The sequence below is a fragment of the Oncorhynchus mykiss genome, chromosome 2 (assembly GCF_057628025.1).
Source record: "Oncorhynchus mykiss isolate SJ-2025 chromosome 2, ASM5762802v1, whole genome shotgun sequence".
NCBI lineage: Eukaryota > Metazoa > Chordata > Actinopteri > Salmoniformes > Salmonidae > Oncorhynchus > Oncorhynchus mykiss.
The window spans coordinates 16384759-16410000 of record NC_143023.1 but is presented as its reverse complement, the minus strand read 5'-3'; the positions used below and the strand labels follow the sequence as shown (position 1 = coordinate 16410000).

Genomic DNA, 25242 nt, shown 5'->3' with positions numbered 1-25242 from the left:
CGGCTAAGTGTCTGCTAACTCTCAGCTAACTGTCTGCTAACTGTCTGCTAACTCTCAGCTAACTGTCTGCTAACTCTCAGCTAACTGTCTACTAACTGTCTGCTAACTGTCTACTAACTGTCTGCTAACTGTCGGCTAACTGTCTGCTAACTCTCAGCTAACTGTCTGCTAACTCTCAGCTCTCAGCTAACTCAGCTAATTGTCTGTGAGCTGTCTGCTAACTTTCTGCTAACTGTCAGCTAACTGTCTGCTAACTCTCAGCTAACTGTCTGCTAACTCTCAGCTAACTGTCTGCTAAATGTCTGCTAACTCTCTGCTAATTGTAGGCTACTGTCTGCTAACTCTCAGCTAACTCAGCTAATTGTCTGCTAACTCTCAGCTTACTTTCTGCTAACTGTCAGCTAACTGTCTGCTAACTGCCTGCTAACTGTCTGCTAACTGTCTGCTAACTGTCTGCTAACACCCCAGGAACTTAAGTGATGCCATTACCCCAGTCACACCATTACTTTGAGACATCATTATGGATGTATTTCTGGCATCATTATGAACACACTCTAGCCATAATGCTTTAATTGCTGTTTTTTTCCTGCTCAGTTGATGTTGTTTGCTTTCTTAATTACTGTTGATACTGTCGCCGGGGCGGTTGTTATGAGGAAGAGCTAAGAGCAGGGTTTTAGTAGAGACCATCCCCTTTCAGCAAGAGACAGATGGGGGAGATGAAGAGAGAATACGAGAGAGGGGGAGAGATATAGAGAAGGAGAGAGAGGGAGGAGCTAGAGATAGGGAAAAAGAGAAGGCAGGGAATGAGAAAGAGAGAAAAAGAAGGGAGACATAGAGAAAGAGGAGAGACAGACAGGTGGAAAGTGAGTGATGGAGCGAGGTAGGGAAGTCCCTGTTTTAAATGAAAGGTTGAACAGATGCTGGTGGGCAGAGAGGAACAGTCAGAGTTGAGCAGAGAGAGAGAGAGCAGCTCTTACTGTATCCACATGATTCATCTGGAGAGGTTTTTATCCCACACACTTTGTCTCATCATACAAAACAAACACTATGAGAGGGTCAAACAACAGAACTAACACAGTACAGGACCAACCAGAAGTCACAACTCATCTGGAGGGGCCTCAACTGGCCTGCACTGTAGCAGGCCAGTTGAAGAACAAGGGATAGGGAGAGAGAGATAGAAAGACAGACAGAGAGAGAAAGAGAGAGAGAGAGAGAGAGAGAGAGAGAGAGAGAGAGAGAGAGAGAGAGAGAGAGAGCAAGAGAGAGTGGGGGGGGGGTAAAGAGAGAGAGGAGAGAGAGAGAAAGAGAGAGAGAGGGGATGGGGTGTAAAGAGAGAGAGAGAGAGAGAGAGAGAGAGAGCAAGAGAGAGTTGGGGGGGGTAAAGAGAGAGAGGAGAGAGAGAGAAAGAGAGAGAGAGGGGATGGGGTGTAAAGAGAGAGAGAGAGAGAGAGAGAGAACGGATGAATGATACAGATCAACTGAAATGTGACACTAAAAGAGAGTTCAGTAGTGGTAACATTTTTGCCCAGGTGTCTGTGTCTGCTCCAGCCAACTTACCTTGGTGAGACAGCTACAGCCTGTGGCCTGGTTGAAAGCAGACACAGTCACACACCCAGGCTAGTGACACTCCTTGTGCTCTAGTAGCAGAATGACATTCAGTGCATTTACAGACACAACCAGCAGTGGATCACTGCTGGATAGAAACACTTTCAGCTTCCAGACTAGATGTCTCTGTTTGCGTGACACTGTAGCATGCAACTGGTGCCACTGGTGAAAAGACAAAAGGAGCATTCATCATGTCCTTGGTGTGTGTCGTAAGGAGTCATTGTGTTCTGCACACTCGTGTATTGTAGGTCAAATGTTTTGTGAATGCTGCATGTCAGTCAGTGTGTGTGTATGTGTGCATGAAAGAGAGTGAGCGAGAGCGCGAGAGAGAGAGAACGAGAACGAGTGAGAGCGGGTGTTTTGCAGACCCAGCCTCGTCATGGTGACTGTTGCCAAGGCGACAACATCAAAGACCAGCCAAGCTTAATTAGAATCCCCAGCAAGAGAGAAAGAGATAAAGAAAGAGAGAGCGGGAGGGAGGGAGACAGGCAGGGAGGGAGGAAAAGAAAGGTAGGGACACAGGGGAAGAGATAGAGACAACGGGAAGGAAGAGAGAGAAAGATCCTGTGTGTGAGTCAAAGAGAGTGAGAGTACAGTGCAGAAGTTTTTGTGTGTATGTGTGTGTGTGTGTGTGTGTGTGTGTGTGTGTGTGTGTGTGTGTGTGCGTGTGTGTGCGTGTGTGTGTGTGTGTGTGTGTGTGTGTGTGACACTGCCACTCTTCTATCCCTCACTCCCTCTTTCTCTCTCTCTTCTGAAAGACATCCAAAAACAAATTCAAACAGAAGTGATTCAGACTCGTACCATCAGAGGAAATGACCATCCCTCCTTCTCTCTCTCCCTCCCCCTTCCTCTTCATTCCACACACCTCTACACAGTCCTCCCTTCCTCTTCATTCCACACACCTCTACACAGTCCTCCCTTCCTCTTCATTCCACACACCTCTACACAGTCCTCCCTTCCTCTTCATTCCACACACCTCTACACAGTCCTCCCTTCCTCTTCATTCCACACACCTCTACACAGTCCTCCCTTCCTCTTCCTCCTCTCTCCCCCTGTGCTGCTGTCACTCTTTTCCTGGATGAATCGCCACAAGGAAAAACTAAATATTTAAATTCCATTAAGAAGGTAATCTGTCAATGGGAATGACTGAGCACCACCGGGCTTACACCACAGAACAGTAGGAGAAGGGGAGGAGGTAGAGAGGGAGGGAAGTGGGAGAAGGAGGGAGGGAGGAGAGCAACGTGTTGTCACTAGTTAACACATCCACAAAGTCATAATTATGGCATAACCCCACCCATTTGTACCTTTTATCTTCTTAAGATTGAATTTGAAACCTTACCCTAACCTTAACCCTAACATTAACCACCTGCTAACCTTATGCCTAACCATAACCTTAAATTAAGACCAAAAAGCACATTTGTGTAATCAATTTTGACTTTGTGGCTGAGGAATCTGACTTTGTGTCTGTGTTAACTAGTGGGGTACAGTACCAGTGGTCAAAACCCACAGAGGGAAAAGGGAATAGCCAGGAGGGAGGGGTGAGATAGAAGGTGTGTGGAAATAAAGGACAGGCAAAGAGAGAGAGAGTGAGGGATAGATGGAGGAAAGTGAGTAGAGGAAATTGAAGGCCAAAGATAGGTGAGGCCTTTTCACAGGTGAAGGTGTAAACTGGCAGGGGATTAGCTAGCGGATGTCTCCTGGTGCGCTATAATAGGACACCTATAAACCCTCTTTGGCTCCCAGCCTGACAACCCCATCTAACCCCTCCCTCACCCTGCCTCCCCCTCTCACCCACTCCTGTCCACAGCCACAGCCACAGTATGTGCTTTGGGAGTGTGTGTGGTCTAGGTGTGTGTGTCTGTAAAACTTCTCCCTCCATCCTCCTCACCCTCCTCTTACCCCCCAAATCCCCCACTTCCCCATCTCCAGCCCTGCTCTGCTAGGGACTCTGCTGTAACAACATACCAGAGCAAGAGACAGAAGGAGTTCCACGTATCAAACACTTATTTCATTTATATTAAAACCAGCTAAATCTGGGTGAGTCCTGCTGATTATAGACCCATAAGTTTAATAAATTGTGACAATAATATAATAACAAAGCTTATAAGCAACAAAATGTAAAAAGTCTTACCAGACTTCATACATATCAATCAAACAGGGTTTATTAAAGATAGACACTTACAAACAAATAGAAGAATATGTTTACTAAACGCTAAAAAACAAGATATAGATGATCAATAATGGCTGTTGATGCTGAAAAGGCTTTGGACCGTCTTGAATGGGCTTTTCTTTCATTGTCTTTGTATTTTACCCCCTTTTTCGATCTTGTCTCATCGCTACAACTCCCCAACGGGTTCGGGAGAGGTGAAGGTCGAGAACCATGCGTCCTCCGAAACATGACCCACCAAACCGCGCTTCTTAACACCCACCCACTTAACCTGGAAGCCAGCTGCACCAATGTGTCAGAGGAAACACTGTCCAACTGATGACCGAAGTCAGCCTGCAGGCGCCCGGCCCACCACAAGGAGTCGCTAGAGCATGATGAGCCAAGTAAAGCCCCCCCCAGCCAAATCCTCCCCTAACCCGGGTTCAATACTGGTCCAATTGTGTACCGCCCTATGGGACTCTGGGTCATGGCCGGTTGTGACACAGCCTGGGATAGAACCCGGGTCTGTAGTCATGCCTCAAGCCCTGCGATGCAGTGCCTTCGACCGCTGCTCCACTCGGGAGGCCTTGAATAGCCTTTTCTATTCAAAACTTTGGAAGCTTTCAACTTTCCAGCTAAAATAATACATGTAATAAAAATATTATATACATATTATATAAATATCCTAAAGCAAAAATATACACAAATAATACATTATCTGATGAAATTGCTTTAGAAAGGGGCACAAGACAGGGATGTCCTCTCTCTTCTCCTGTTGGCACTGGCAATTGAACCGCATGCAAAAATAATTAGACAGGACCCAAAGTAACAGGTATCAGTATTGACAAACATTAATATAAACTAAACTTATTTGCAGATGATCTCGTGGTATATCTGATCAATGTTGAAAATGTAATGACCCCCTTGCAATTTTTTTTCCAGGAATACTCTAAAATCTCAGTATTGCAATGTATGTGGGAAAAAAACAAAATAATGGCAATAGGAAAAAGAATAACTCATGATCTGCAATCCTTTAAGTGGACCACAAAACATATAAAATACTTAGGATGCTTAATAAGTAACAATAAACAACAAATACAGTGCATTCGGAAAGTACTCAGAACCTTCGACCTTTTCCATATTTTGTTCCGTAAAGATAACTTTATCCCATTACTCAACAACATGAAAGCAGATGTAACTAAATGGAATAATCTTCCCATAAATCTAACAGGTAGAATAGACCTCTTTAGAATGGCATGGCTCCCAACGTTTAGATATTCATTCTGTGTAATACCAATTACCCCACCAAAAAGTATACTCGCTGACCTCCTGGGTCTAAGGTACTGCATCGCAGTGGTAGAGGCATCACTACAGACTCAGGTTCGATCCTGGGTTGTATCACAACCGGTTGTGATCAGGAGTCCAATAGGGCGGCGCACAATTGGACCAGCATCGTCCGGGTTAGGGTGGGTTTTAGCCACCCTTTTATTTGATGAGAGCATTGCACACTCTTGGCATTCTCTCAACATGCACCTGGAATGCATTTCAATTAAAGGTTGTGGCTTCTTAAAAGTTTGAGCCAGTTATTTGTGTTGTGACAAGGTGGGGGGAGAGAGGGAGAGAGTGAGTGAGTGAGTGAGAGAGAGAGAGTGAGAGAGAGAGAGAGAGAGAGAGAGAGAGAGAGAGAGAGAGAGAGGGAGAGGGAGGGAGAGAGAGTGTGCCAGTGTATTAGATGAGTAATGTGTTAGATAGTGAGTAGGGTTGTAATATGTCCTTCAGGATATGGCTGAATGAGATGTGATGAGGGGAGCTGCTGTCTGTGGATCTCCTGGTGTTCTACTAGATTAACCCTCGTTTATCAGCTCTTAACACTTCAATGGTTGAACTAACTACTTGTATGTACAGATTATATACAGTTGAAGTTGGAAGTTTACATACACTTACGTTGGAGTCATTCAAACTTGTTTTTCAACCACTCCACACATTTCTTGTTAACAAACTATAGTTTTTGCAAGTCGGTTAAGACATCTACTTTGTGCGTGACAGTAATTTTTCCAACAATTGTTTACAGACAGATTATTTAACTTGTATACAGAAGATCGGCCTATTTGGTAAAAGACCAAGTCCATTTTATGGCAAGAACAGCTCAAATAAGCAAACAGAAACGACATCATTACTTTAAGACATGAAGGTCACTCAATACAGAAAATGTCAAGAACATTGAAAGTTTCTTCAAGTGCAGTTGCAAAAACCATCAAGCGCTATGATGAAACTGGCTCTCATGAGGACCACCACAGGAAAGGAAGACCCAGAGTTACCTCTGCTGCAGAGGACAAGTTCATTAGAGTTACCAGCCTCAGAAATTGCAGCCCAAATAAATTCTTCACAGAGTTCAAGTAACAGACACATCTCAACATCAACTGTTCAGAGGACACTGCGTAAATCAGGCCTTCATGGTCGAATTTCTGCAAAGAAACTACTACTAAAGGACACCAATAAGAAGAAGAGGCTTGCTTGGGCCAAGAAACACGAGCAATGGTCTGGAGTCCAAATTTGAGATTTTTGGTTCCAACTACTGTGTCTTTGTGAGGTGTGATTTGCTGGTGAAACAGTCTGTGATTTATTTAGAATTCAAGGCACACTTAACCAGCATGGCTACCACAGGATTTTGCAGTGATACGCCATCCCATCTGGTTTGGGCTTAGTGGGACTATAATTTGTTTTTCAACAGGACAATGACCCAACACACCTCCAGGCTGTGTAAGGGCTATTTTACCAACAAGGGGAGTGATGGAGTGCTGCATTAGATGACCTGGCCTCCACAATCCACCGACCTCAACCAAATTGAGATGGTTTGGGATGAGTCGAACCGCAGAGTGAGGGAAAAGCAGCCAACAAGTGCTCAGCATACAGTTGGAAGTCGGAAGTTTTGATAAAATAATTTATATGTTTAGAGATAATGATTAAATAATTCTACCCTGAAACTGAACCATTAGGGATTATAGTGATGTAGCATGTACAAGGAATAATTAAAGTATTAAACATAAATCCAACTAGGTTGGACTGGGAGGGAGATAAATGTGTGTCTATGTGTGTACCTAAGAAAATACAGAGAACAATTAAACTGTGTGTGAACAGACCTGGCTAGAACTCTGAGAAACGTATGAGGACAGGGAGTACTTCTCAAGGTTTCCCTAATCTCGGGGGAATGGAACTGTCGGCTGGGTAGTGATACACAGTGGTGAGAACTATGGAGAAGGATACAACTCACCTACCGTGTGTGTATGTATGTGTGTAGGATATCTACTGTTGGTGTGAAAGTATGTGCGTAAGTAAGGAGCAAGTATAACATTTATGTTTTTGTATAATGGACTAGAGTACTCTCGTGAATAAACATTTTGACTATTGTCTGTCCACATACTGTATTTATTTATCTTGATCCTTTGCACCCCAGTATCTGTATCTCTACTTGCACATTCATCTTCTGCACATCTACCAATCCAGTGTTTAATTGCTATATTGTAATTACTTCGCCGCCATGGCCTATTTATTGCCTTACCTCTCTTAACTTACCTCATTTGCACACACTGTATATAGACTTTTTTCTACTGTATTATTGACTGTATGTTTCTTTATTCCATGTGTAACTCTGTGTTGTTGTATGTGTCTGCTATGTTTTATCTTGGCCAGGTCGCAGTTGCAAATGAGAACTTGTTCTCAACTGCAGTGAGATACCTGATCATCTTGAAAAACAACAAAATATCAACAACTAAAATCAACCAATCCTCCATCGTTAACCCAATGGAAAGGTCAAATGCTTTATTATCTAAATGCTGAAAGTGTGTGGGCGATGGAGAGAAACAAAATGGTGCAGTTTGAGGCCATGTGACGGAGAGTGATGTGGGCACTGGAGATGGGGGTATGAGCAGATGGCTCTGGGCAGGGGGGGTGTTGTGGATGTTGGTGAGAGTCTGTATGTTGTTGTTGATATGTGGATGTTTTGTATTGTTTAAAAAAATATTTTAAAAGGAAGGAGAGAAAGAGAGGAAAGGAGTGAGACAGAGACAGGAAACGAGAGAGAGCAGGAGAAAGAGATAGAGAGAGAGAAATAGGAGAGAGGGGGAAGGAGAGCGACTTGAAACTCTAATGGTCTTGCTTAGGACACTGTGCTCTCTGATAAGATGTGCAGTTTCCACTCTTCCCCCCAGATGAGTGTTCACCCCCTCCCCCTCTCATGTCCTCCATCTCCCTGGCCAAACCCCTATGGCCATGGTGGCTGCTGAGTAATCGTGTTAAGTCCCTGACTGCAGATGTCTCTAATACAGAACAAGACACAGACACAAGCAGACACCAATAGGCCAATCCAGAGTCACACAGAACAGAGACAGACCTGACCAACAAGCCCAGAGTCACACAGAACAGAGACAGACCTAACCAACAAGCCCAGAGGCACACAGAACATAAACAGACCTGACCAACAAGCCCAGAGTCACACAGAACAGAGACAGACCTGACCAACAAGCCCAGAGTCACACAGTACAGAGACAGACCTGACCAACAAGCCCAGAGTCACACAGAACAGAGACAGACCTGACCAACAAGCCCAGAGGCACACAGAACATAAACAGACCTGACCAACAAGCCCAGAGTCACACAGAACAGAGACAGACCTGAGCAACAAGCCCAGAGTCACACAGTACAGAGACAGACCTGACCAACAAGCCCAGAGTCACACAGAACAGAGACAGACCTGACCAACAAGCCCAGAGGCACACAGAACATAAACAAACCTGACCAACAAGCCCAGAGTCACACAGAACATGAACAGACCTGACAACAAGCCCCGAGTCACACAGAACATAAACAGACCTGACCAACAAGCCCAGAGTCGCACAGAACATAAACAGACCTGACCAACAAGCCCAGAGTGACACAGAACATTAACAGACCTGACCAACAAGCCCATAGTCACACAGAACAGAGACAGACCTGACCAACAAGCCCAGAGTCACACAGTACAGAGACAGACCTGACCAACAAGCCCAGAGTCACACAGAACAGAGACAGACCTGACCAACAAGCCCAGAGGCACACAGAACATAAACAGACCTGACCAACAAGCCCAGAGTCACACAGAACATAAACAGACCTGACCAACAAGCCCAGAGTCACACAGAACATAAACAGACCTGACCAACAAGCCCAGAGTCGCACAGAACATAAACAGACCTGACCAACAAGCCCAGAGTGACACAGAACATAAACAGACCTGACCAACAAGCCCAGAGGCACACAGAACAGAGACAGACCTGACCAACAAGCCCAGAGTCACACAGAACATAAACAGACCTGACCAACAATCCCAGAGGCACACAGAACATAAACAGACCTGACCAACAAGCCCAGAGTCACACAGAACATAAACAGACCTGACCAACAAGCCCAGAGTCACACAGAACATAAACAGACCTGACCAACAAGCCCAGAGGCACACAGAACATAAACAGACCTGACCAACAAGCCCAGAGGCACACAGAACATAAACAGACCTGACCAACAAGCCCAGAGTCACACAGAACATAAACAGACCTGACCAACAAGCCCAGAGTCACACAGAACAGAGACAGACCTGACCAACAAGCCCAGAGGCACACAGAACAGATACAGATCTGACCAACAAGCCCAGAGGCACACAGAACATAAACAGACCTGACAAAACAAGCCCAGAGGCACACAGAACATAAACAGACCTCACAAAACAAGCCCAGAGGCACACAGAACATAAACAGACCTGACAAAACAAGCCCAGAGGCACACAGAACATAAACAGACCTGACAAAACAAGCCCAGAAGCACACAGAACATAAACAGACCTGACCAACAAGCCCAGAGGCACACAGAACATAAACAGACCTGACAAAACAAGCCCAGAGGCACACAGAACATAAACAGACCTGACCAACAAGCCCAGAGGCACACAGAACATAAACAGACCTGACAAAACAAGCCCAGAAGCACACAGAACATAAACAGACCTGACCAACAAGCCCAGAGTCACACAGAACATAAACAGACCTGACCAACAAGCCCAGAAGCACACAGAACAGAGACAGACCTGACCAACAAGCCCAGAGGCACACAGAACATAAACAGACCTGACCAAACAAGCCCAGAGTCACACAGAACATAAACAGACCTCACAAAACAAGCCCAGAGGCACACAGAACATAAACAGACCTGACCAACAAGCCCAGAGGCACACAGAACAGAGACAGACGTGACCAACAAGCCCAGAGGCACACAGAACATAAACAGACCTGACCAAACAAGCCCAGAGTCACCACTCCCCAGCGGGAGGAACAAAAAGGAGGTACAGTAGATGTTTTCCCTAAGCACTGATACATGGTCAGATATTTTTTATCCCCCTAATGGATAAGGCTGGGATTAGCAGTAGGGTAATGTTATCCTAGATCTGTGGTTAGGGGCGAGTTCTACCTGTGAGGAGAAAGCTCACCTCAGGGAGGAGAGAGACAGGCTAGACTACACACCACAGGACACAGTGATGGAGAGGACAAACGCATACGTGCACACACACTCACACACACAAATAGGGTGGGAAACGCCTTGCAAGGCCTGCAGCATGGAAATCCCTTGAAGAGAGAGATAAAAACTAGGACAAGGATCTCACATCTCTCTCTCTTTCTCTCTCAATCACACACACACACACACACACACACACACACACACACACACACACACACACACACACACACACACACACACACACACACACACACACACACACACACACACACACACACACACACACACACACATATAGGAAAACAGATGACACACTTTCCTAGACTGTGCTCTCAACTCTGAGGGAACACCTCTCTGACTTTCTATACACAGCTGAGAGAGAGAGAGAGAGAGAGCGAGAGAGGGGGGGGGGGGGGGTGAGAGAAAGAGAGAGAACATACATCACAATTAGGATCTTGCTAAAAATACTTGAATCAGTTATAGAACCCTCTATGGTTGTGAAGTCTGGGGTTCACAAAGTAGGACAAACACCAAATTGAGACACTGCAGAATACCTGACCACTGTGACTGAACCAAAATTAAGAAAAACTTTGACTATGATCATATTCAGTGAGTATAGCCTTGCTATTGAAAGAAGCCGCCATAGGCAGACTTGGCTCTCAAGAGAAGACAGAGTATGTACACAGTGCCCACAAAATTAAGTGGAAATGTATGACCATATTAGAGACACATACTTCCCTCAGATTACACAGACCTACAAATAATTTGAAAGTAAATCCAATTCTGATAAACTCCCATATCTATTAGGGGAAATAGCACAGTGTGCCATCACAGCAGCAAGATTTGTGTCCTGTTGCCACAAGAAAAGGAGAACCAGTGAACAAACACCATTGTAAATACAACCCATATTTATTTTCTCTTTCGTACTTCAACTATTCACACAATGTTACAACACTGTACATAGACAATGATATAACATTTGAAATGTCTCTATTCTTTTGAAACTCTTTCATTTTAGTTTGTTTATTTCCCTTGCTTTGACAATAACAAAAAAAGCCCTTTTGAATTGAATTGAGAGAGAAAAGGCGAGAGAGTGAAGAGAGAGAGGGGTGGAGCGGAAGTCAGCAGAATGATAAGGGACGAGGCATTCTGATATTAACATACTGTTAGAATGTACCCAGTGTTTCCCTAACAAGGTCTGATATTAACATACTGAATGTACCCAGTGTTTCTCTAACAAGGTCTGATATTAACATACTGTTAGAATGTACCCAGTGTTTCTCTAACAAGGTCTGATATTAACATACTGTTAGAATGTACCCAGTGTTTCCCTAACAAGGTCTGATATTAACATACTGTTAGAATGTACCCAGTGTTTCTCTAACAAGGTCTGATATTAACATACTGAATGTACCCAGTGTTTCTCTAACACGGTCTGATATTAACATACTGTTAGAATGTACCCAGTGTTTCTCTAACAAGGTCTGATATTAACATACTGAATGTACCCAGTGTTTCTCTAACAAGGTCTGATATTAACATACTGTTAGAATGTACCCAGTGTTTCCCTAACAAGGTCTGATATTAACATACTGTTAGAATGTACCCAGTGTTTCTCTAACAAGGTCTGATATTAACATACTGTTAGAATGTACCCAGTGTTTCTCTAACAAGGTCTGATATTAACATACTGTTAGAATGTACCCAGTGTTTCCCTAACAAGGTCTGATATTAACATACTGTTAGAATGTACCCAGTGTTTCTCTAACAAGGTCTGATATTAACATACTGAATGTACCCAGTGTTTCTCTAACAAGGTCTGATATTAACATACTGTTAGAATGTACCCAGTGTTTCTCTAACAAGGTCTGATATTAACATACTGAATGTACCCAGTGTTTCTCTAACAAGGTCTGATATTAACATACTGTTAGAATGTACCCAGTGTTTCCCTAACAAGGTCTGATATTAACATACTGTTAGAATGTACCCAGTGTTTCCCTAACAAGGTCTGATATTAACATACTGTTAGAATGTACCCAGTGTTTCTCTAACAAGGTCTGATATTAACATACTGTTAGAATGTACCCAGTGTTTCCCTAACAAGGTCTGATATTAACATACTGTTAGAATGTACCCAGTGTTTCCCTAACAAGGTCTGATATTAACATACTGTTAGAATGTACCCAGTGTTTCTCTAACAAGGTCTGATATTAACATACTGTTAGAATGTACCCAGTGTTTCTCTAACAAGGTCTGATATTAACATACTGTTAGAATGTACCCAGTGTTTCTCTAACAAGGTCTGATATTAACATACTGTTAGAATGTACCCAGTGTTTCTCTAACAAGGTCTGATATTAACATACTGTTAGAATGTACCCAGTGTTTCTCTAACAAGGTCTGATATTAACATACTGTTAGAATGTACCCAGTGTTTCTCTAACAAGGTCTGATATTAACATACTGTTAGAATGTACCCAGTGTTTCTCTAACAAGGTCTGATATTAACATACTGTTAGAATGTACCCAGTGTTTCCCTAACAAGGTCTGATATTAACATACTGTTAGAATGTACCCAGTGTTTCTCTAACAAGGTCTGATATTAACATACTGTTAGAATGTACCCAGTGTTTCTCTAACAAGGTCTGATATTAACATACTGTTAGAATGTACCCAGTGTTTCCCTAACAAGGTCTGATATTAACATACTGTTAGAATGTACCCAGTGTTTCTCTAACAAGGTCTGATATTAACATACTGTTAGAATGTACCCAGTGTTTCTCTAACAAGGTCTGATATTAACATACTGTTAGAATGTACCCAGTGTTTCTCTAACAAGGTCTGATATTAACATACTGTTAGAATGTACCCAGTGTTTCTCTAACAAGGTCTGATATTAACATACTGTTAGAATGTACCCAGTGTTTCCCTAACAAGGTCTGATATTAACATACTGTTAGAATGTACCCAGTGTTTCCCTAACAAGGTCTGATATTAACATACTGTTAGAATGTACCCAGTGTTTCTCTAACAAGGTCTGATATTAACATACTGTTAGAATGTACCCAGTGTTTCTCTAACAAGGTCTGATATTAACATACTGTTAGAATGTACCCAGTGTTTCTCTAACAAGGTCTGATATTAACATACTGTTAGAATGTACCCAGTGTTTCTCTAACAAGGTCTGATATTAACATACTGTTAGAATGTACCCAGTGTTTCCCTAACAAGGTCTGATATTAACATACTGTTAGAATGTACCCAGTGTTTCTCTAACACGGTCTGATATTAACATACTGAATGTACCCAGTGTTTCTCTAACAAGGTCTGATATTAACATACTGTTAGAATGTACCCAGTGTTTCCCTAACAAGGTCTGATATTAACATACTGTTAGAATGTACCCAGTGTTTCTCTAACAAGGTCTGATATTAACATACTGAATGTGTGAATTAGGAAAGTGTGTGTGTTAGGATACACACTAGGATAGTGTGTGTGGGCAGCTGGCCTTCACTAACCTCCACCCCCACCCCTCTCAGCCTGAGAACAGAAGGCCACTGATGAGCTGGCAAATACTGAGTCACACGACAGAACCCAAGAACCCAGACACACTGACTCAAACACACACTGACTTAAACAGACATTCTGCCTCAAACAGACACACTGCCTTAAACAGACATGCTGCCTCAAACAGACATGCTGTCTCAAACAGACATGCTTCCTCAAACAGACATGCTGCCTCAAACAGACATGCTGCCTCAAACAGACATGCTTCCTCAAACAGACATGCTGCCTCAAACAGACATGCTGCCTCAAACAGACATGCTGCCTCAAACAGGCATGCTGTCTCAAACAGGCATGCTGTCTCAAACAGACATGCTGCCTCAAACAGACATGCTGCCTCAAACAAAGGATGCTGCCTCAAACAAAGGATGCTGTCTCAAACAAAGGATGCTGCCTCAAACAACCTTGTGTTGAATAATGAGATCATCTGTATGTACATGAAATAACTTCAGTCTATTTCCTCATGTATTAACGGTCTTTCCATGTGAACAACAACTTGTGCTCACCACAGAGGAGTGTGGGGTGGAGGGTGGAGGAGGGGCTCCATCCACAGAGTTGTGTGGGGTGGAGGGTGGAGGAGGGGCTCCATCCACAGAGAAGTATGGTGTGGGGTGGAGGGTGGAGGAGGGGCTCCATCCACAGAGGAGTGTGGGGTGGAGGGTGGAGGAGGGGCTCCATCCACAGAGGAGTGTGGGGTGGAGGGTGGCGGAGGGGCTCCATCCACAGAGGAGTGTGGGGTGGAGTAGGGGCTCCATCCACAGAGAAGTATGGTGTGGGGTGGAGGAGGGGCTCCATCCACAGAGAAGTATGGTGTGGGGTGGAGGGTGGAGGAGGGGCTCCATCCACAGAGGAGTATGGTGTGAGGGGGGGACAGACAGGAAGGTGGACATAGAGAGAACAGGGAGAGGAGGTAAGGGAAACAGAGAGAGAGGGACAGACAGGAAGGTGGACATAGAGAGAACAGGGAGAGGAGGTAAGGGAAACAGAGAGAGGGGGACAGACAGGAAGGTGGACATAGAGAGAACAGGGAGAGGAGGTAAGGGAAACAGAGAGAGGGGGACAGACAGGAAGGTGGACATAGAGAGAACAGGGAGAGGAGGTAAGGGAAACAGAGAGAGGGGGACAGACAGGAAGGTGGACATAGAGAGAACAGGGAGAGGAGGTAAGGGAAACAGAGAGAGGGGGACAGACAGGAAGGTGGACATAGAGAGAACAGGGAGAGGAGGTAAGGGAAACAGAGAGAGGGGGACAGAGAGAGAACAGGGAGAGGAGGTAAGGGAAACAGAGAGAGGGGGACAGAGAGAGAACAGGGAGAGGAGGTAAGGGAAACAGAGAGAGGGGGACAGACAGGAAGGTGGACATAGAACAGGGAGAGGAGGTAAGGGAAACAGAGAGAGGGGGACAGAGAGAGAACAGGGAGAGGAGGTAAGGGAAACAGAGAGAGGGGGACAGACAGGAAGGTGGACATAGAACAGGGAGAGGAGGTAAGGCAAACAGAGAGAGGGGGACAGACAGGAAGGTGGACATAGAGAGAACAGGGAGAGGAGGTAAGGGAAACAGAGAGAGGGGGACAGACAGGAAGGTGGTCATAGAGAGAACAGGGAGAGGAGGTAAGGCAAACAGAGAGAGGGGGACAGACAGGAAGGTGGACATAGAGAGAACAGGGAGAGGAGGTAAGGGAAACAGAGAGAGGGGGACAGACAGGAAGGTGGTCATAGAGAGAACAGGGAGAGGAGGTAAGGGAAACAGAGAGAGGGGGACAGAGAGAGAACAGGGAAGGGTAGAACAATATATAGAGGTTTCATAATTAAATAAAGGGCATGTTAACTGACTGCTATTATCTCATAGAACAAACTGTATGAGATCTCCTGAGCCTGTGTTAACTTCAGACCTTACTTTCTGTGTTTTTCCAAAACCCTGTTCTTCCCCCATTCATTTTCCCCATAGGGATCGCTGAATGAATTATTTCAAGATTTTAGGACCACAAGCTGGCGAGCTCTATACAGAGAGTCTGAAATAGGTTGACACTTCATAGACAAAGCAAGATGTGAAGAGAGTGAAAGAGGGAGAGAGATACAGACGGAGAGGTAGAACGGGGTTAAAGGGGTATATTTAGAGGGATGAGGGTAGAATGCAAGAGAGAAGGAGAAAGTCATAGAATTGAATTGAGCCCAGAGACAGAGGAACTGAGGGGGACATAATCTGATAAAGAGAGAGAGAGGGCTGAATAGAGAGAGGGAGAGAGATAAAACGGTGGTAAACAGAGGTGAAGAGAGAGAGAGTGTGGGGGGGGGGGGGGGAGAAATGGAGAAAGGGAAAGAGAGAGGATGTATGAATGCTAGTAACTTCAGAAAGAATCCCTCTAATTTCCCCCTGCCCTAGCATCCCTACCAGCAACACTCCAAGATAGAATAGATGCCCTGCACACACTGCTGTGAGTGTGCGCCTACGGTTATAGTGTGTGTGTGTGTGTTGTGTGTGTCTGTGTGTACATGTATGTGTAAGTGTGTCTATATCCTGTTAGAAGCTGTACGTATTCTGGGAATCCAATCTCTGTTGAACAACGTCTTTCATTTGGCTCAGCATCCCTTACTGCTGATGTGTGTCTGAATACTGATGAACACACACACTCAGAGCAACTCCAACAAGCATGTTGAGCATGCAACTGACAGGAAGGCAAACAGGAGTGTTGCTGATGGGCAGGTGAGTCATATGACTAATAGACTATTAAATAGGCATCTAGCAGGCTGAGCCCACATGGCTAGGATCTGTAGGCTTGTGTTGACATTCCAGTTAGTCAGTTATTAAGGGAAGTGTTTTTGCCTAAATCCTCCAATCAGCCGCCTGCATCAACCCCCTCACCTCACCTCACCTCCCCACCACAACCCAACCCCACATTTCATTTAATCAAAAGGAATTATATTGGACGGATTAACAGAAGAGCACTTTATCTCTCTCTCTCTCTCTGGAAGTGTGTGTGTGTGTGTGTGTGTGTGTGTGTGTGTGTGTGTGTGTGTGTGTGTGTGTGTGTGATCGAACCTGTGAGCAGACCTCGAGGGCCTTTTTTATCAAGAAGTGTTCCTGCACAGTGACACCCCTTTGCGCACACACACACACACACACACACACACACACACACACACACACACACACACACACACACACACACACACACTTCCATGGGTTGGCATACAGTAAGCAGAGTATTTGATGTCTATGCAGTCAGTCCCTTAGAGCAGCGTGACACTGTAGCTGAATAATAATCTGTCTGAGCATGACAGGGCATACTAATCTGGCATCTGGGTAGCTAGCAGGGAGATAGCTGAATAATAATCTGTCTGTGCATGACAGGGCATACTAATCTGGCATCTGGGTAGCTAGCAGGGAGATAGCTGAATAATAATCTGTCTGTGCATGACAGGGCATACTAATCTGGCATCTGGGTAGCTAGCAGGGAGATAGCTGAATAATAATCTGTCTGTGCATGACAGGGCATACTAATCTGGCATATGGGTAGCTAGCAGGGAGATAGCTGAATAATAATCTGTCTGTGCATGACAGGGCATACTAATCTGGCATCTGGGTAGCTAGCAGGGAGATAGCTGAATAATAATCTGTCTGTGCATGACAGGGCATACTAATCTGGCATCTGGGTAGCTAGCAGGGAGATAGCTGAATAATAATCTGTCTGTGCATGACAGGGCATACTAATCTGGCATCTGGGTAGCTAGCAGGGAGATAGCTGAATAATAATCTGTCTGTGCATGACAGGGCATACTAATCTGGCATCTGGGTAGCTAGCAGGGAGATAGCTGAATAATAATCTGTCTGTGCATGACATGGCATACTAATCTGGCATCTGGGTAGCTAGCAGGGAGATAGCTGAATAATAATCTGTCTGTGCATGACAGGGCATACTAATCTGGCATCTGGGTAGCTAGCAGGGAGATAGCTGAATAATAATCTGTCTGTGCATGACAGGGCATACTAATCTGGCATCTGGGTAGCTAGCAGGGAGATAGCTGAACCCAATTTCAGAACAACAAGTCATACCATCAGATGAATATTTGTGGTGGGTTTTTTAGACAGATATGATGTAAACTAGTCCTGGACTAGAGATCTAGCTGGAATAACACCAGAGCTGTGGTTGATTTCTGCATGTATTCAGGATGGGAGCTGATCTGTGTAAAAGGTTGGATAGAAATGTCGGCTAAAGGTCCATAGTATTATTACATCATGAAGCAGGACTAATGGCCAAACAGAAATTATGAAGCATGAAGGTGTTTCTGATTGATTATCTCAGTCGTCAGGAGAGGGAGAGGACTGAGTGTGTGTGTGTGTCTATTTCACCACCTCAGATTTGTAAAACCAGAGGGAGTATAAGACAGAGTGAATCTATTCAAATCATTATTCACTAATGCAGCATAGAAGTGTTGGCAGGTTTGCCTCTTTCTCTTTCACTTAATTGGTCAATTAATGCAATTAATTAGCCAGAGAGCCCACACATCTGAGTCCCACCATTGAAATCTGACCCAAGAATGGTATCTGGCAGGCAGTAGAGCCCTTTAGACTCTATGAATACACCAGATACATTAGCCGTAATGTAGCATGGTCTCTATCCACCACATCCCTGTTTCTCCTGGTTTATACATGCACACAGGCAAGTGTTCATCTTTTAAAACCTATCCTCCTGAGGGACAGAACACCTAATCCCCTGAGAGAGATTGTGTGGCTGTTTTGTGAATGTATTTGTATGAAGGTTATTTGTGTGAGTAGGAATGTCCAGCATGTGTGTGTGTATGTGCTTGTGTGTGCATGTGTGTGTGCATGCATGTGCGTGCGTGTGTGGATATATGGATATATGTGAGGTGGATTGTGTGTGTGTGTGTGTGTGTGTGTGTGTGTGTGTGTGTGTGTGTGTGTGTGTGTGTGTGTGTGTGTGTGTGTGTGTGTGTGTGTGTGTGTGTGTGTGTGTGTGTGTGTGCGTGCGTGCGTGTGTGTGTGCGTGCGTGCGAGTGTGAGTGTGAGTGTGTGTTACCTGGACTTCTCGTGCATGATAGGCTATGATGAGGCCCAGCAGTATGACTGTAGACAGGCTGATCAGACACTTCAAGGCCAGAGAGTACATGGAGCTCTGAGAACAAAAAACACACCGTGTTAAAAACATACACTGTTACACACACACACACACACACACACACACACACACACACACGCGCACACACACACACACACCGCACACCGCACACACACCACACACACACACACACACCGTACATGCATGCACACACACCACACACGCACACATTTTTGTTGACATTAAGACACTTCAGTCAATATACACACCGACACTGATCAGTGAGAACATACAGATACACACTGTCAATACCATCAGTGCCAATAACCTCTAGGCAGATCCAATTCCCAGACAGCCCTTAAATCTTTCTGTCTACATGTGTGCTCCAGATCAATGTGCTGCTTACTAACAATCAATAGCCCTCATACCAGCTCTATGCATACCTTAACCCTTCACCTCACTGCTTAGTAGAGCTATAACACATACACCCACACACACACACACACACACACACACACACACACACACACACACACACACACACACACACACACACACACACACACACACACACACACACACACACACACACACAATCCACCTCACATATATCCACCTCGCTCTCTTCTTTGTTTACCCTGCTCTCTATTCATGAAAAGGAAAAAAGAGAAAGGGGGAGGTGGGGGGAGAGAAGAAGAGAGAGAGGGGGAGGTGGGAAGAGAGAAGAAGGGAGAGAGACAGAGGGGGAGGTGGGGGAGAGAAGAAGAGAGAGAGGGGGAGGTGGGAAGAGAGAAGAAGGGAGAGAGACAGAGGGGGAGGTGGGGGGAGAGAAGAAGAGAGAGAGGGGGAGGTGGGAAGAGAGAAGAAGGGAGAGAGACAGAGGGGGAGGTGGGGGGAGAGAAGAAGAGAGAGAGGGGGAGGTGGGAAGAGAGAAGAAGGGAGAGAGACAGAGGGGGAGGTGGGGGGAGAGAAGAAGAGAGAGAGGGGGAGGTGGGAAGAGAGAAGAAGGGAGAGAGACAGAGGGGGAGGTGGGGGAGAGAAGAAGAGAGAGAGGGGGAGGTGGGAAGAGAGAAGAAGGGAGAGAGACAGAGGGGGAGGTGGGGGAGAGAAGAAGAGAGAGAGGGGGAGGTGGGAAGAGAGAAGAAGGGAGAGAGACAGAGGGGGAGGTGGGGGAGAGAAGAAGAGAGAGAGGGGGAGGTGGGAAGAGAGAAGAAGGGAGAGAGACAGAGGGGGAGGTGGGGGAGAGAAGAAGAGAGAGAGGGGGAGGTGGGAAGAGAGAAGAAGGGAGAGAGACAGAGGGGGAGGTGGGGGAGAGAAGAAGAGAGAGAGGGGGAGGTGGGAAGAGAGAAGAAGGGAGAGAGACAGAGGGGGAGGTGGGGGGAGAGAAGAAGAGAGAGAGGGGGAGGTGGGAAGAGAGAAGAAGGGAGAGAGACAGAGGGGGAGGTGGGGGAGAGAAGAAGAGAGAGAGGGGGAGGTGGGAAGAGAGAAGAAGGGAGAGAGACAGAGGGGGAGGTGGGGGAGAGAAGAAGAAGAGAGAGAGGGGGAGGTGGGAAGAGAGAAGAAGGGAGAGAGACAGAGGGGGAGGTGGGGGAGAGAAGAAGAAGAGAGAGAGGGGGAGGTGGGAAGAGAGAAGAAGGGAGAGAGACAGAGGGGGAGGTGGGGGAGAGAAGAAGAAGAGAGAGAGGGGGAGGTGGAGGGAGAGAAGAAGAGAGTGAATCCCTAGAGAGCAGTGTGTGTGTCTGTATGTTTGTTCATGTGCATGTGTATGCTCACGTGTGTATCTGTGTGTGTGTGTGTGTGTGTGTGTGTGTGTGTGTGTGCGTGCGTGCGTGTGTCTGTGTGTGTGTCTGTGTGTGTGTGTGTGTGTGTGTGTCTGTGTCTGTGTGTGTGTGTGTGTGTGTGTGTGTGTGCGTGCGTGCGTGCGTGCGTGTGTGTGTGTGCGTGTGCGTGTGCGCGTGTGTGTGTGTGTGTGTGTGTGTCTGTGTCTGTGTAGGGTGTCCTCAGCATACATCATGAATGGGAGAGTAATTCACAGCAGGGAGAGGCTTCAGGGCCAGAACACATCACCAGCCCAGGAGGTAGGAGTGAGTTATAGTGTCTGTGTTCTATGTTTCAGTCTCTAACTCCAGGCTGTTGGAAACAATCTTGTGCTATAAGTAGTGTTTTTAACTCTAGTCTGTGTGTGGAGTGTGTTTCACTTACGGTAGTGTGTGTGTGTGTGTGTAGTGTTAACGGCTGTAATCATATTTACATGATTCATTTCCTCCTCTGGTTCGCTAAACCACAGCGACGGCCAGCTCATTTGCATGTTCCCTCTTCCTGTAATTGTAAGCGGATTGGCTATATCAGACTGAATGCACTTTCCACCTTTTATATGAATTAAACTCAACTTTCCACCTCACACATGAATTAAACTCAACTTTCCACCTCACACATGAATTAAACTCAACTTTCCACCTCACACATGAATTAAACTCAACTTTCCACCTCACACATGAATTAAACTCAACTTTCCACCTCACACATGAATTAAACTCAACTTTCCACCTCACACATGAATTAAACTCAACTTTCCACCTCACACATGAATTAAACTCAACTTTCCACCTCACACATTAATTAAACTCAACTTTCCACCTCACACATGTTTTAAACTCAACTTTCCACCTCACACATGAATTAAACTCAACTTTCCACCTCACACATGAATTAAACTCAACTTTCCACCTCACACATGAATTAAACTCAACTTTCCACCTCACACATGAATTAAACTCAACTTTCCACCTCACACATGAATTAAACTCAACTTTCCACCTCACACATGAATTAAACTCAACTCCAGAACCATTCAAACATGCATTTTCACTGCACACCAAGGTCGTCTTTGATTTATTCCTAGAAACACTGTTTCCAGTTTTGATTCTTGGTTAATCTCTCTTTCTCTCTCCTATCTTTCCCTTCCGTCTCACCTCTCTTTCCCTCCCCTCTCTCACCTATCTTTCCCTCCCCTCTCTCACCTATCTTTCCCTCCCCTCTCTCACCTCTCAATTCAATTAAATTCAAAGGGCTTTATTGGCATGGGAAACATCAGGTCTGAATATTTATGTAAATACGGTATTTCTGTTTTGTATGTTTTATACATTTTCAAAACATATCTAAAAACCTGTTTTCACTTTGTCATTTTGGGTTATTGTGTGTAGATTTATGAGGAAAACAATGAATTTAATCCATTAAGGGTGTAACGTAACAAAATGTGGAAAAAGTCAAGGGGTCTGAATACTTTCCCAATGTACTGTATGTTAACATTGCCAAAGAAAGTGAAGTAGATAATAAACAAACTTGAAATAAAGAATAAAAAATGTACATCAAACATTAACAATGGTGTTTGTTCTTCACTGGTTGCCCTTTTCTCGCGGCAACAGGTCACAAATATTTTTGCTGTAATTGCACACTGGTATTTCACCCAATAGGTATGGGAGTTTATCAAAATTACATTTTTTTATTCAAATTTTTTGTGGATCTGTGTAATCTGAGGGAAATATGTGTCTCTAATATGGTCTATTATTTGGCAAGAGGTTAGGAAGTGCAGCGCAGTTTCCACATAATTTTGTGGGCAGTGTGCACATAGCCTGTCTTCTCTTGAGAGCCAGGTCTGCCTACGGCGGCCTTTCTCAAAAGCAAGGCTATGCTCACTGAGTCTGTACATAGTCAAAGCTTTCCTTAATTTTGAGTGAATCACAGTGGTCAGGTATTCTGCCACTGTGTACTATCTTTTTGGGGCCAAATAGCATTTCACTTTGCTCTGTATTTTTGGTAAATTCTTTCCAATGGGTCAAGTAATTATCTTTTTGTTTTCTCATGATTTGGTTGGATCTAATTGTGTTGCTGTCCTTAGGCTCTGTTGGGTCTTTGTTATGGAAGGTTTAGGACTTTGATAATTAGCGGGTATCGGCCTAATTCTGCTCTGCATGCATTATTTGTTTTTTTATGTTGTACATGAAGGATATTTTTGCAGAGTCTCAGTTTAGTTTTTGTCCCATTTTGTGAATTATTGTTTGGCGAGCGGACCCCAGACCTCACAACCATAAAGGGAAATGGGTTCTATAACTGATTCAAATATTTTTTTGCCAGATCGTAATCGGGATGTCAAATTGTGTGTTCCTTTTGATGGCATAAAAGGTCCTTCTTGGCTTGTCTCGCAGATCGTTCACAGCTTTGTGGAAGTTACCTGTGGCGCTGATGTTTACGCCAAGGCATGTATAGTTTTTTGTGTGCTCTAGGGCAACAGTGTCTAGATGGAATTTGTATTTGTGGTCCTGGCGACTGGACCTTTTTTGGAACACCATCATTTTGGTCTTACTGAGATTTACTGTCAGGGCCCAGGTCTGACAGAATCTGTGCATAAGATCTAGGTGCTGCTGTAGGCCCTCCTTGGTTGGGGATCTTCAGCAAACAGTAGATATTTGGCTTCAGATTCTAGTAGGGTGAGGCCGGATGCTGTAAACTGTTCTAGTGCCCTTGCCAATTCGTTGATATATATGTTGAAGAGGGTGGGGCTCAAGCTGCATCCCTGTCTCACCCCACAGCCCTGTGGGAAGAAATGTGTATTTTTTTGCCAATTTTGTGTACATGGATTTAATAATGTATGTTTTTCACCCAACACTGCTTTCCATCAATTTGTATAGCAGACCCTCATGTCAAATTGAGTCAAAAGCTTTTTGGAAATAACAAAGCATGAGAAGACTTCGCCTTTGTTTTGGTTTGTTTGTCAATTAGGGTGTGCAGGGTGAATATGTGGTCTGTCATATGGTAATTTGGTACAAAGCCAATTTGACATTTGCTCAGTACATTGTTTTCACTGAATCAATCTGCGGTCTGCCGTTAATGATAATGTGGAGGATTTCCCCAAGGTTGCTGTTGACGCATATCCCACGGTAGTTATTGGTGTAAAATTTGTCTCCACTTTTGTGGATTGGGTTGACCAGTCGTTGGTTCCAAATATTTGGGAAGATACCAGAGCTGAGGATGATGTTAAAGACTTCATGTATAGAATTTGTGGTCTGTATATTTTATAATTTAATTTAGGATAACATCAACGCTACAGGTCTTTTTGGGTTGGAGGGTTTGTTTTTGGTCTTGTAGTTCATTCAATGTAATTGGAGAATCCAGTGGGTTCTGGTAGTCTTTAATAGCTGATTCTAAGACTTGTATTTGATCATGTATATGTTTTTGCTGTTTGTTATTTGTTAAAGAGACAAAAAGATTGCAGATGTGGTTTATCCATACATCTCCGTTTTAGATAGATAACTATTTGTGTTGTTGTTTGTTTAGTGTTTTCCAATTATCCCAGAAGTGGTTAGATTCTATGGATTCTTCAATTACATTGAGCTGATTTCTGACTTACTGTTCCTTCTCTTCCGTAGTGTATTGTTTTAGTGATTCACCATAGTGAAGGCGTAGTCTCAGGTTTTCTGTATTGTTTTAGTGATTCACCATAGTGAAGGCGTAGTCTCAGGTTTTCTGTATTGTTTTAGTGATTCACCATAGTGAAGGCGTAGTCTCAGGTTTTCTGTATTGTTTTAGTGATTCACCATAGTGAAGGCGTAGACTCAGGTTTTCTGTATTGTTTTAGTGATTCACCATAGTGAAGGCGTAGACTCAGGTTTTCTGGGTCTCTGTGTTTTTCATTGGATAGGTTTCTCAATTTCTTTCTTAAGGTTTTTGCATTCATCGTCAAACCATTTGTCATTGTTTTAAATTTCTTAGGTTGTCTGCTTGACATTTTTAGATTTGATAGGAAAGCTGAAATATACTGTTTAGGTTTTCTACTGGTAAGTTTACACCTTCACTATTACAGTTAAATGTTTTGTCCAGGAAGTTGTCTAAAAGGGATAGAATTTGTTGTTGCCTAATTGTTTTTAGTAGGTTTCTACACTACTATCCTTCCATCTATAGCCTGTCTTAATATTGTGCAGTTCTTTTGGCTTTGATGCCTCATGATTGAGTTTTGCTCTGTTCAGGTAGATTGTGATTTTGCTGTGATCTGATAGGGGTGTCAGTGGACTGACTGTGAACGCTCTGAGAGACTCTGGGCTGTGGTCAGTGATAAAGTAATCTACAGTACTACTGCCAAGGGATATGCTAATAGGTGTACCTACCATAGGAGTCTCTTCGAAGTTTACCATTGACTATGTAGAGATCCAAGGTGCGTCAGAGCTGCAGGAGTTGTGACATGTTTTTGTTGGTTGTTTTGTCATAGTTGTGTCTAGGGGGGTATTTTTGGGAGGATATACTGTCTCCT

General features: G+C 44.4%; 1 protein-coding gene across 3 annotated transcripts in view; it reads right to left on the bottom strand.

Moving 5' to 3' along the window:
- The window catches only part of LOC100135972 (potassium channel TSK3), a 104554-nt gene that overhangs the window by 46783 nt on the left and 32529 nt on the right, over nucleotides 1-25242 (bottom strand). For all 3 annotated transcript variants that reach the window (XM_036990388.2, XM_090185081.1, NM_001124312.1), the window contains 1 exon segment: nucleotides 18900-18995. In XM_036990388.2, coding sequence (XP_036846283.1) covers nucleotides 18900-18995 — 96 coding nt within the window.